Below are 14,653 nucleotides of genomic sequence, written 5' to 3'. Positions count from 1 at the left end.
TCCACGTTCTTCGGATAGTTGGATTTTGGATACGGGATGCGTTTATCATATGTGTCCTTTTAGGGAATGGTTTACTTCTTATGAAGCTTCACATGGGGCTAATGTTGCTATGGGTGACGGGTCTATTTGTGAGGCGCTTGGAGTTGGTACTATTCGGGTTAGGACATGTGATGGTGTTGTTATCTTTCTAGAAGGTGTTAGGCATGTTCCACGTTTGAAGAGAAATCTTGTATCACTTGGAATGTTAGTTGTCAGGGCTACAGTTTTCAAGGCGATGGTGGATCGTTGTGCGTTGGTAAGGGTTCTTCTGTTACTTGGAGAGGTGTTAAGGAAGGAACTATTTATGTCCTTCAAGGCCTTTGTCTTGTTGTTGGGAGCATCAGGTAATCATTCTTCTGTCTCTCTCGAGTCTAAGTTGGGGCATATGCAACTTGGATATGTGAATGATACTTTGAAGCACATCCAGTTTGGGTCACTTGGGTCACTTGGTGATATTCTGGATAATTCGGGTTTGGATAGCTTTAGTGAGAATGGTAGTGTTGATGATGAAGGTGGAGTCTATTCCGTGCAGTCAAGCTACGAGTTCTCAAGACAAGCTATCTACTTTTGTCTCTGCGCCTCAATGAGGCTGTCTGCGCCCCAAGAGGTGGGGCGATTTGGGGCTCCAGGTGGAGCTGTTTGTGGCTCTTGAAAGAGAGCCGTTTGGGACCTCGTAAGGGGTCATTTGAAACTTCGACGGGAGTTTATTCTTTGGAGCTTTTGGGTTGGACTATCTTGTCTAACAATTTGTACCTTGATGGAGGTAATTTGTGCTCGCTTAGAATGTTGTTTTTGTTTGGTTTCGACTTGAGTTTTGTTGCCTTGGTGTAGGCATTTTCGTGGTGGTCATGACACCTAGTATACTCAAGTGAGACATTTGTTTTGTTCATGGCGTTTGTGTTCTTTTTGGGACAATTTGGTACGACGGTACATTTAGCCATGTATTTTGGAGGAGATTTTGTTTTGGAGTCTTGTGTGTGTTGTTTTGGTACACCGTTCCATCTTAGTGACGTTTGGTATCTCATATATTTGTGTTGGCGTTTTGGTAGCTTTTGTCCTCTTCGGAGTTTGCTGCGTTTGGCCTTCCTATTGGTATGAAGATATGTTGGGTACTTAGTACAATTGGTAGTTTTTCAGCTTACTACATTGGGTACTTCGTATATTGGTCACATTTGTTGCACACTTGGTTCGTTTGTCCGTTTTGGGAGTTGTGTTCAAGTCAAAGTGGAGACTACCGGGACAGGTAGTGATTTGAGGATCGACTCTATTGAAGCTGATTTGGGGTTTGGTTCTTGATTGGGTTCGTGTTTGAATAATTCAAGTCAAGGTGGAGATTTGTTAGGAATTTGTGCCTTGAATTTGTGTCGAAGATGAATAAGCTAACGGAAGATGAAGCCGTGTCACGTGCGAGTCGCATGAATTGCTGTGTAACGTGAAGTTGGTTTTCGTCGGGTAAATGTGCTAGCGGAAGTCAACGCTTTGTGTTTTGTTTCTTGGAAATTTAGTGGGTGTAGGTCCCACTAGGAATTTCCTAGTTTTTGTTATACGGGAGTTTTAGGCGATTTGCATTAATTAGGAAATTAAGTATTTAATTTCCTATTAGTTTATTCTTTATTTAGTCTAGATATTTTATCTTGGGTGGAATAAGTATATAAAGACCCAAATTTTATTCTAGGTTAAATTAAGAGAGAGATTTGAGAACACAATAAAGAGGGTTGATTTGTGAGGTTCCTTCTGAAGAAGAAAACTCTCTTAAGACTCTATTATTGTTGTTCGTCTGTCTTTGAAGATCGGAGGAGTTTGTTCAGATCTTGGTAGGCCTCAAGATTATTTGTCCTTCGTCTTATTGGGGTAGTCTCTTTTGTTCCTTTGAGACTACTATATTTGTTGGTAGAATAGGGTATACTTTTGGCTCATATTGAGCGCGTGTGTCTGGTCTCTTCTTTGTACTTATTTTCTCCACTATAGTGAAATTTGATCTCCTCGCAGGGTGGACGTAGCCAGTTATTTTACTGGTGAACCACGTAAATCTTTGTGTCAACTTTATTTACATTCGTTATTTATTGTTCTTATCGCCTTATCAATTAACTGTTTGGGTAACGGGACGCCTCCGTTACAACACGTTATTCAGATCTACAAACTTCGTTCTTAATTAGTCATCAAATATTGTAATCAATAATTACTAATCTTTCCATGTTGTTTAAGTTAATTGAATAATTAATTCTTTAATTACTCTTTTGCTCATCTTTCTTTTGCTACTATTACTCGCAATATAATGCGCGGATTTGAACGCACAAAAAAAATCAACCTGGCGAAATAAATAAGTTGACAATCATGATAAAAATATCAGGTTTGCAAAATTTATACCACAAAACTAAAATTGTGAAAATTACTAATTTGTAAGTTTAAGTTTATAATTATTGAAGAAGGAAAAATCCGGATTCTTATGAAAACGACTACAACCAAAATAAAGATAAAACCGAGTTTTCAAATTGACGAAAGAGAAAAGAATTGAACTTTTTATAAAATACGGAGTTTATGCATGCTAGTAATCCGTATTAATTAATTTTACAATAAAATGAATTTATGAAGTTAATTCTCCTTTCTTTCAGTTGAGACTACGAGACGACCCATACATCTGTCCTTGCAACATCCTTTTCTTATACGAATAGGTTGGTCCATACTCCATAAGCGTAGTTTGCATGGCGTTTTTAGTGGGGTGCAGTGGGTACAGCTGCACAGTTTTATTTAGTAAAGCAACACATTAGTTATGTGGGTTTAGTGGTTGTTAAGACTATTTTTTAGTTAGAGGTTATGAGTTCAATCTTTATATTGAACAATTTTTATTTAATGTTATATCATCATACATTTTGTGCAACTAAACAAAATTTTCATATCTCATATTTTCATTGTTAGAAAATTTTACGCACTTTTGCCCATCAAATCCTAAAACCGCACTGAATGCTACGAGAATCATATTGGACCTAGGCTTTTAATACAACAAAGACAAATTGAATACCTCCAACAAATCGAGAACAAGGCTCAAAATAAAAGAATTAGGTCTCCAAAATTGATAGGAAATTTCGTTAGATTCATAGGATGTGAGTGTATTTTGGATTATAATTTCGGTATTTGTTGGTTTCACAATTGTGTGTACGAGTGTACGACCTACACTTTGTGCCTTTGTGCTACTTGTCAATTCTTAGCTCTAGGCCTTTTCACATTAATAATCATCCGCATCTTCTGCAAAATGTGTCAGCCAGGAGATTTTGTACTTTGAATTGCTTCTAACATTGTGAATTGCCAAGTGTACAATAACCGATATATTTAGAAGATCAGTTAGAAATATTTTTAGAGCAATAGTAGTTAATTAGTTATTATTTTTGGAGTTGTTTGTTGGAAAATATTACAGTATTATACTGTAATTATAATAATATAATTATGATACGAATAATATCATTTAGAGGATTTTAAGTCTAGGTTTTAGACACTATTTTTTTTTGGTATTGATCAGGAGGAGTATCCCCTACCGACAGCTGTGTCAATCTCCTTCGGGGTACTGAAGGCAATTTAATGGGTTGACCTCTCCCAAATTTGACTTTTTTTTTAATGGGTTGACCCCTCCCAAGTTTTTTTTTTTTTTTTCCACAAGAGTCAGGAATCGAAACCTGACCACTTGTTTAAGAGATGAGAACCCTTACCACTCACACCAGCCAACTTTGGTAGGTTTTAGACACTATATAAAGTGTCTCTTATTATAATCGCCAGACAACGAGCAATCAATAATACAACGATTAACTTTATGCAATTATCCCCTTTCCGATTCTAATAGATTACAGTCTAATACCGTAATATTCTCCAACATTTTGTCAACAAAAACCTAAAATAAAAAGTTAATTTATTGCAAATACAAGTTTGGTCTTAATTTTAAGAAGAACTAAGATAATATTATTGGCGAGTCATGGGACAAGACTCACTCAAGACTCCCAATAATCTACCAAAATCTTTAGAAAGTCTTACGTTGAATCTTGGAATTCCAAGACTCAACTTAAAATTTTACGAGAATTTTGACCCCACGTTTTTATAATAACAAACAATAAATTGCTACCATATGTTAAACTATTATTATTTTCTTTTTTATCTAAAACCCCATAAAAAAGTGTAGTAGAAAAGTAGAGTTTGAGGTAAGTCTGACGAATAATGTATAAAGTTTTAAGAAAAGTGTAGTGGAAAAGTAGAGTTCGAGGTAAGTCTATGAATAATGTATAAAGTTTGAGGTGGATCTGAGATGAATCTAAATAATAAAATAATAATAAAAGTTGATAAAAAGCTAATGTGGAAGAGTTTTAAAACTTTGGTGAGTTTCACCAAGGATTAGCTCAAATTCGCGAGTTCGACCTCGAGATTGGTTTACAATGAGAAGCAATAATGAGATGAAACATAGAAGACTTCACTTGGGCTGGGCTTAAGATTTGCCCAAATGTCTAAAGGACTAGCAGGATTTTTTTGGTGTAGAAAGGCTGTTGCAATGCCCACAGGCCAAAACTGCGGCTGGTCAACCATCTACCATAATTCACCACGAAGTTTACATTTTCGGAAGGCTCTTCTACGTTGAAAATGGAAAAATTTAAAAAAATTAGTTAATTTTTGAACTTTTTTCAATTTTACCTTTTGGTAAAATTACTTGTTCGTTTTCGATGAATTTTTTTTGCTTCTTAACGGAAAATCTTGACTCCATCACTGCATGTAAGAATAATTGGTGAGACTATTTTTGCTTAGTTAAGCCAATTATAACCTAATAAAAGCCAAGCCAAACCATATTGACTTTAGGGATAGATTCATTTTTTGTGTTTTTCCAAGTGTTTCCAATTTTCCACACTTCGTAATAATTTCTTTTAAAGACAAACCATCATAGTTTCCAAATTATACGCGGTTAGGTGGAAATAAACTTGACACAATGCAAAATTTTCCCCACCCCATTATCCATGACGGGTAGAATATTTGATACTTATATCCGCCTCATCAACACCCATCCAAATCAATTAATGTATTATACAACTGGTGGTATGTTTTGTTATAAAGTGATCGAGTTCTACTAACAAAATCATCGAGCTATGATACAAAGTTATTGAGCTTAACATAATAATTATTAAGCTCAATAACTTGTAAAATAGCTCAATAACTTTGTATAAGAGCTCAACAATTTTGAGGCGGTTGTACAATGCTACTATGCAACTGGTTGTAGGATAGTATTTATGCATCCAAATTGTACCGATACTTCTACCGGCTCTAATTGAGAAGGATTCGGGGCATTGTTTACTTACCATCCCTAGTTTTCATCATTCTATTAATTAACTAATTATTAATTCTCGAATCAAAGGTTGGGTTAACACAATTTGGGATGCAAAAGGTATGACTTAATATAATTATCGTGACAAACACTTTTTTTGTGTACTAACTAGACAAATCGCGCGTATTTAGTTAAACTAGAAGCGGTGGCGACTTACTAAATTGGCCCAACCGAAACTTGATATGGAATTCAATAACACTCGTACGGTACCTTACGAATTGATTTGGGATTCAATTAAAACGTCGTAGTAATGACTTAGAATGACCAAAATCGAAGAGTTTTTTTTTTTGGTGACGAGAGGTTTAATCCCCCCGGGCCCAGGCAATCCAGCGTCACCACCTGGACCATGTAAACCACCCCAATTGGGGCCGCCGAGATAACCGCATGCATTGCTCATCCGTGAGTTCGAACACGGGACATCGCAATTCTTGCCTTTGCAAGCTTTGAGGTTACCCAAGTCTACCACTAGACTGCAAGCACTTGGTTAAAATCGAAGAGTTTTGTACTAAAATAACTCAAATCCAAAATAACCGATAGTAAAACAAACCAAAAATTTCAAATGACTCTGTGTAATCGAAATTGTGATTTGATAAACTTGCATTTCTTGTCAAATCCCATACATTTGCTCAATATCTAATATACAATATGTACACTTAAACACCCAATTAATCCTGTGGAAGTGTGAAACATAGGTCAAAAACACTAAATTCCATGATTTCTCTAAACAAACTAAATTAATTTCCATGAACTTTCAAGGAGATACATCTCTACCACCATTATCCTGATCATTACGAGTAGACCGGAACACCATGTCGCTCCATGAGTATGACCGTTTCAAAGAAGGGGGTCTTACAGTTACAGCTAGAGGTCTCGAAGAAGAGGAACTCTCGATTTCTTGACTCGAGCTTGAATTCGAGTTATTTCTTATAAAATTTGGAGCACCTTTATTTTGAAAATTCAAGCCATGCCGAAAATCCATAGAGAAAGACCTCCTTTGAGTTACACTGTAGTCAGATTCGACCTTGTTTTGATCATCTCCATTTTCAATTGCTCTACTACTATTCCCTAGTTGGCCTATGCCCAATTCAACATCACTTGACTCCGAATTACCTGTCTGGTTCGACTCAATCCGACGAGGCGAGCCCAAAGACGGTCTGCCCGGGTTGATAACGATACTTGCCCGGCAGACCGGGCAGTTGATATGTGACCTTAGCCATGTATCAATACAATCAATATGAAATGCATGTTTACACTTAGGCAATAGTCTAAGGGTTTCACCCTCTTGAAATTCACTAAGGCAAATAGAACAATCTGAGCCGTCGATTAACCCGTCTCCTCGCTTGTATCGTACGATTGTGATCGAATTGATCACTGATTGGTGTAATCCAACGGATGAGATTAGCCAAATTGGATGATAATTATCAATATCCGGTTCATGATCATTTTGGTCAGTTTCCGGTTCAACAGGGTGATCTTGGACCGGACCGGTTCTAAACCGTTTCCAAAGTCTAATAACAATTGCATAGGAAGGAACTAAAAGAGATACACTAGCTAACACAATGACAACTATGAGCACAATAGGTGATATTTGCAACCCTAGATTCGTCGACGTGGACGACACAATGATCGTGATCGGTGGAGGGAAGGGCGGTATCGGGTAGCCGGAGAAACATTCTTCAATGTTACCACAAGAGGGATCACATAAATTTGTGCATGGGAAATTTGTTTCATTCTTATTATGTATGGGATTTGAAGTTAGATATGAGATAAGGTTTCTATGAAAGATTCTAGCCATTAATTAGTAAACCATTATTGAGAAAGTATAACTAAAGAGAGAAAAATTAAAAAGTGTAAGGATGTATGTTTAAGGTGGTTGAGAAGAAGTGAGTATAGTTTAAACCTTGTCCTAAGGAAGAGGGTGATTTGTTCTACACGTTTTAAAAGGTTGTTGTGATTGGAAATTTGGAAGCCACTTCTTTTTCAAGTATTTTAGCCTTTCAAGTATACATACTCCTAATATCCTAATAATAGTAACAATGTTCAACTAGTATAATTTTATAATTAAACTATAATATTTTGCTTAAATGTAAAATTATGATTTTTTTAATTAAAGTAAAAATAAAATTGGTGTTAAACTATAAAAAAATGAGTTGAAATTTTTTTCATTAATGCAATAATTATAATTTTAAAGGATTTGGAGGGATTCAATTTTTCATTAAAAAATAACCTACGGGAAAGTGGCAAATTAATCCCTTAAGTTCGATTGTATATACAATTGATCCCCTTATATTTTAGTTGTAGCATATTAGCCCAAACGTTTTCATTTAGGCGCAATTGACTACTAGTCTTAATTCTAATGACAACATTTCTTCTAAAAATCATTAAGGCCTTGTTTGGATAGAAAAAAAGGAGGGAAAAGAAGGGGAGGGAGGAGGAGGGAAGAGAAAGGAAGGGAAGGGGAGGGGAGGGAGAATGGAGGAGATGATTTTCCCTCCAAATCTTGCCTATCTTGGTGGGGAAATAATTTGCCTTGTAGGAGGAAAATGGAGGGATCCATTTTCCCTCCCCTCCAAATCCCTCTACCTTCATTTTGCTAACCAAACAATTGATTTTCCATCCTTCCACTTCCCTCCCCTCCCTTTCCCTCCAAATCTCTCAATCCAAACACACCCTAAAGAAATGTTATTACCAATTTTTATTTACCCTTTTCTTCAACATTCATTCTCTTTCACTGAGTAGTGCTCATTAATCACAACCTATTAATGATCTGTACAAAAATTATTCCAACATAGAATATACACATTATCCGGTGTTCAAAAGTAGGGAGTAAATATTTTAGTAACTTGGAATTTACAGTGGGAACATACTCATTTATAGGAGGAACATTTGTTTTGTTTAACAGATTTGTCATTTGACCTGGGACTTGACGAAATTGGCCCTTCAAATGATTCACAAGGTGGAGGTGGTGCTGCACAGGGTGGAGGGAGATGGTGTCAAGAAGGAGTAATCTTAAGAGAAGACAATTTTAGTCATCTAATGGTCAAAATATGAGGATCAAAGGAGTGATTTTTGGCTTTTTTGGATTTTGGAAAGGAGAAAAAAAGTTGAGAAGATGAAGATTTAAAAATTAAAATGTAAAATGAAGAACAATAGATGAAAATAGATCAAATGTAAAATTAAAAATTGAAATGTAAAATGTAAATTGAAAGACGTGGTTTCACAGAATATTGGAAATGTAATTTTTTTCTTTTTTTTTACGATCATGGTAACGAGCCTAATCCAAGGCTGCTTTAGCAATGACACGGGCAATCCTAATGAGATGTCTAGGACAATGACTAATTGAGAAACAATGACAAGAAAGAAGAAGGTTATTAATTCTAAACAAGATAGCCTTGATCTCTTGAGCTTCCTCAGCTACTCCCCCAACTTGCAAGGCTAAATTTAGGCAATCTGAATTAGCATCAATGTGACGGTAACCCAATGAGAGGGCCTCTTGCAAAGCAAAAAAACAGAGCCAAAGCTTCAGCTTGAAGGGCAGAGCTTGCACAATAGGTAGCCGAACCAGAATGAAGGATAGCCCCGTCATTAGACTGGAAAACCTACCCGGCAGATGCTTTAAAATCACGTCTCCAAGCTGCATCACATTTAATCCTAACATTTTTCGGACATACTGAGCCTCCCAAGATGCAGAGTGGGTAATAAGGAGATCCAAGTCAGAGCTAATCTGTAAATGCCAACACTCTTTATTCATTTGATGATGACGCTCTTTATTCACTGCACACTTATCTCTATTATTCTCCACCTACCTCGATATTATTAAGAGCATCAACAGTGATTTGATCAATAGCCAAAAAGAGATTCAACTCCAGATCACTGAACACCCGAGCACATCTCAAACACTATATCCTCCATATAGGGGCGGCCAATAGAATTTCGAGGCCCTATTCCAAATGTTATATAAAGGCCCTGTTATAATCGTCTCATATTTTTTAAGTTATATGCAAACATAATTTTTTATGTATTATATGAATTCCCTTGTCATAATCATCTCATAATTTCTGAGTCTTACAAATGCGAACATATTATTTGATGCCTTTAATATTTGACACGGCTTAATTTTAAATTATCAAATACCAAGTATTTGAAATTTATAAAGCGAAATTTATTAGTGTCTTGAACTAGTAAAACCCATAAACAATATACTACATATCATCATGATGCATTTAGAATGTAAAAACAAATCATATTATTCCTCTATTAGTTTAGTTCATTTAGCTCGGCTATTATCATTTTTTTTGTGCAACAATAATTAATAAATAAGATTAAATTTAAAAAATGGAGTAATGTAACTTAATTAATAATAATAAAATATTCGTAACAAGTGTTGTTTTTTGAAATGATATTTTTCATGAAAAATAAATATATGAAAATTATCACGATAAAATCAATAAATCACATATAACTAAAGTCAAAATAGTAGTTGCCATTTAAAAAACAAAAAAAATGTCAAGCAAGGGAATTGAACTCATAACCTCCAGATCCAGCTAGTTGTGTATTCCATAACTTACTCCTTCACCACTAAATCACTGCAACGTTACTGCACTTTTAGTGCATCAATTGCTATTAACCTTTGTCTTGGTCTAGAGGAGGCCCTTAGCGGGCTTGGGCCCCGATGCGGCGAGCCGAATGGACGGGCTCATGGCCGCCCCTGCCTCCATAAAGTACTATCGAAGAAAGAAATAGAGTCCCACGCAAAACCACGTTTTTGAGCTTCTTCCCAGGAAATGAAAATATTAAGTATTTGTTTAATGGGTAATGTCATTTCATTATGGGCTTAGTCAAATTTTAGTCTGGATTCTCTCCATTACCCTTTTCTCCATTATCTATCCATTACTTATGAATGGACCGGATTGTTTTTTGGACAAAATAAAGGGCCCAGATTAATTTTGGGCACTTAATCTCCACCTCAGTTTTTATACAATCTTGATAAATCTAAACCGTTAATTTTTTCTTCAAATCAATTCCTACCCATTAATAGGTAATGGAGAGGATCTAGAGTAGGCAATGGGTCGTGCTGGGCCGGCCCCTCGTGCCTTCCTACAAATTGGCCCGGCCCAGGCACGAATATTGGGCTCCTCAGGCCGTGCCGTGCCAGGCCTACTGATCCAAATCTACGCCGCGGCCCGCACAAGGCACGGTCATTTTTCTGCTCGGGTTGTGTCTGGCCCATGGGCTTTTCGTGCCTTGTCTGTGGGCCGACCCATGTGCTTTAATATTTTTTTTATTTTAAAAAAAATATTATATAATTAATATATTTTTAGTACTTTTTGTTTAATAAATGATGATTAATGGTTTAAATATATATTTTATTAAATATTAATGTACTTTTTGTTTAATAAATGATGATTAATGATCTAAATATATATTTTATTAAATATTAGTGTACTTTTTGTTTAATAAATAATAATCAACGGGCTATTCTTCGGGTCGGGCCGTGCCTGGTGCGTGCCGGGCTCCACCGTGCTTGGGCCGTGCCGTGCCTGGGCACGGATTTCTGAAGAAAATCGCGTCGGAGCATGTCTCAAGCCCAGTCGTGTCGTGCCCGTGCTTCCTCGAATTTCTCACCGGGCCGTGTCGTGCCGTGCTGTGCCGTGGGCTGTGCCGCCCACCAGCCCGCGGTCCTTTATGCCAACTCTAGGAGAGGAGGAGATAATGAAGAGGATCCATATGCGTCAAATTCATGTTCACCTACCCGACATAATTGCTAACTGCCCCTACACTTGCTATGCTGGTGATCTTTCACCATATTCACATAATACGGTATTGATCCGACCCGTCGCAAACTTGTGACAGATAGTGCCGTTACAAATTAGAATTTGTGTAAATAAAAAGCAATGTCGTCATAATAGGATAAATTCACGGAATAAAAGTTTAGGATTACAACGATGATTAATGATTAGAGTTAAGAGTACCATGTATGTTTCGAAAAGGGAAGGGATTATGTAAAAATCGCAAAATATATAAGGTACCATGTAGAATACTTTTTTTGGGTGCTACTCATTATAATACACTGTTGACAATTATACCCCTCTCATTTCCTTATCTCATTTTCCCTCTCTAATGCATTCTCTCACTTCACCTACCCATTCTCCTCTAATTTACACCATCCTATTTTCGATTAATCTTGTTGTCACTGGGGGCTGGGGTTCGCCGACCGAGTAAATCGTCGATGGTGGGTTGCAGTGGCGGGCGGGTTAGGGTGGTTGGTTACCTCTGTACTACAATTAAATATTGCATTGTAGTCGTGTACGTACTATTGGAGAAAAAAAAAAGGAAAAATCTACCACACAAAACAACTTACGTGCATTTGCTACTACTATAAACTGTAGATACCTCATTTCTGCACCTCCCGCAAACCACCCGGTGATGATTGGGCCGCATGTTTGGTACACGGAACGATTTATGACAATTCGTAAGTTTATCGTCAAGTGATAGCTCAAATACTTGTGTCTACCCCTTGGTCGTCATCTACGCGCCGATACGGTCGTTTTGACAGTAATTAGAGTTCATTTGGAGTCCGAGTCAAAAACCACTTCATTTTCTAATAAACCGTTTAAAATAAAGTCCTTCTCGAGACCGTTACGGGGAAATAGTTAGGAATTTTGAGAATCCTCTCAAACTCGTCAAGTATACCCATCCTTTAGGGCCAAGACATGGAAATTTGAACCCAAGCCATTTTAACCTACCCTTATGTGCTCAGGCTACATCAAGCCAAGAGACCCCATTTCCAAGCCATATTACAAGCCATAATCCCATCGAGCCTTAACTCCACAAAATCAAGCTCCAGAGATTTGTTCATCAAAGCCTCTTACTTCCGAGCTCCACATTCGAAATATCCAATCCATTTTCACCTTGACCTAGACACGGAGTCTTCAAATACTTTGCTACCTAGGACGGGACATACCCAAGTGTGCTCACACGATAAGGAAACTTTTACAAACTTGATTATACCTCTTTGGTCTATGATCAGAGGGAGTTATCTCAAATCGATTCTTTGAGTCACCAAAGGAAAATACTCTCCTGACCCATGCACTTTAAGGTCCTGACAACATAAGCTTAGGCACACACATGAACTACGAGCACGGTTTGATTTCACCTCTTCAGGTGGATACGTAGGCAGTCCTTTTTTACACAAGAAGGATACAACCACAACACCCAAATAAAATTAACCAAACCTCAGAACTACGATCTGGTTTGATTTCATTTCACGTGAATACGTAGGCAGTCTCCTCAAGGACACAACCATCCCAACCATCAACTCTCAACCTCAAATACCATCCCTTTCTATTTCATAACCTTCCAAATTTTCTATATTGACCTCTTTACGTAGGGGCTCCTTCTTGTCACCCAGTCTCTTTTTACCAAAGTCTAGAGTCATCTTCTCATCCCGGGGGCTTCTCTTCCGAGATGCCACCCTTCCTTTATTCCTCTCTCATTTAAGTCTAGATAGTGCTTGGTCCAGATAATGACAAAGGTCTTAGATCAGTTCTCCAATTTATCGTGCCTCAGGGGAATCTCTTTTACAGAAAACGGTGTCAAAAGACATCCAAGTAGAAAGCTGACCATGGCTCATACCTTTCATTTATATGCCTTCATCATTCTCTCAATTATTCTACCTTTTAGAACTGATACTCATTGTCACCCACACTTGGCTAGGGGTTGCACATACTTAGGTAAAGTCTGTCAAGGTCATCCCCTGTGTCGCGTCAAATCTAAGTCAGTGTTGCGTCAGTCTATCCTCTTGCATCCTAGTGAGTCGATGTCGTGTCAAGTCCTGTGACTAAAGCCCATTGAATGTGCATAACACATTACAAACAACAATTTTTCTTTGAGCAAGTTTTAAATAACTTTTATAAAGAAACAAATTTTGCAAAACTTGTATGTTTCCTTCCTCATTTGAGGTCCACGTGCTAATTGCGTTTCCTCATGTGTTTATGTGATTATATTCTATGTGCTAATTGCCTATTAGATTGCGTTCTTATGTGGCTACTAACCATGCAGGTAAGTATCAGAAGCAGTGCTCGTTCCAACTGAGGGCTTCGCTCAATTATACATTCTTCCCATGACGATCAAGATGTTCCTAATCGTCAATATATTCCCCAACCAGAGTTCGCTTGAGACCGACGCAAGTAGATTCCCCAGCAGTTTCTACCAACGTCCTACTACCCTCAATATTATTGTTTCCTCACGGACTTCGGCAAAGGCGTCGTTCTCCAGAAGTTCCCAAACCAGAGCCTCCTTCCTTAGGTTCGTATACCCAAAGTTAGGATTCTTACCCCCTAGATTCTTAGATCCCAAAATGGCTTCCTTTAGGTTCATAAGCCTTTAAGCTCCCACACCAACAACCTTAGGTTCATAAACTCATAAATCCTTTTGGAGTTCTCATACCTCAGAAAACTTAAACGCACGCGTTTAAAACAAGAATTAGTAACCCAATAGTTCCTAAACTTAACCCTAGGATTCCCATTCCTCTTATGTTCATAAGCCTTTAAGTTCCCATACCAGCCTGTCCTTTTAGGTTCATATACCTAGCTCTTTAGGTTCCCAAATTCCCTAGAGTTCATACGCTTCTACCTTTAGGATCATAATCCTTTAGGATCACCTTTTCTTAGAGTTCCTACACCCAAACCTTGGTTACCCCTTAGGTTGAACTTATATTTTGCCTCCTTCCCGTCGATGTTTTCCTTTAGGGCCCCACACCCTAGCACAATCCTTACATATCTTTTAGGTCTTACCCTCAGCTCCTACGCACCTCCGGAAATATCTCGGGAAAGAAGTCACAGGTATGGTTTCTTCTTATGGCTGGCGAGCTTCCTTACGTAGTCTAATGGACTTTAAACGACCCTCCCCGATAAGTCGACAGACTCTAAAATGTTCCCGACGACAGGTCCTTGGCTCAGATCCCTTGAGCCGCCTCGCGTCGCCATAGTCGTCAGGTTGTAATCTTCAATTGACCTGATGGCTATACTTTGACTTTCGCCTTGTCCAAGCATCAGTCAAAGTGGGAGCTCTGTAGATACCTCATTTCTGCACCTCCCGCAAGCCACCCGGTGATGATTGGGCCGCATGTTTGGTACACGGAACGATTTATGACAGTTCGTAAGTTTATCGTCAAGTGATAGCTCAAATACTTGTGTCTACCCCTTGGTTGTCATCTACGCGCCGATACGGTTGTTTTGACAGTAATTAGAGTTCATTTGGAGT

At 37.9% G+C, this 14,653-nt stretch overlaps 1 protein-coding gene across 1 annotated transcript; it reads right to left on the bottom strand.

The window, feature by feature from the left end:
• Nucleotides 1-6,104: 6,104 nt before the first annotated feature.
• LOC141608298 (uncharacterized) lies at nt 6,105-7,258 on the bottom strand. Its single transcript, XM_074427662.1, has one exon. The coding sequence runs from the start codon at nt 7,182-7,184 to the stop codon at nt 6,141-6,143; it is 1,044 nt and encodes a 347-aa protein (XP_074283763.1). The 5' UTR covers nt 7,185-7,258; the 3' UTR covers nt 6,105-6,140.
• Between the last annotated feature and the right edge of the window lie 7,395 nt (nt 7,259-14,653).

The sequence above is a fragment of the Silene latifolia genome, chromosome 10, assembly GCF_048544455.1.
Source record: "Silene latifolia isolate original U9 population chromosome 10, ASM4854445v1, whole genome shotgun sequence".
Lineage (NCBI taxonomy): Eukaryota > Viridiplantae > Streptophyta > Magnoliopsida > Caryophyllales > Caryophyllaceae > Silene > Silene latifolia.
This window is presented reverse-complemented; position numbering and strand designations above follow the sequence as displayed.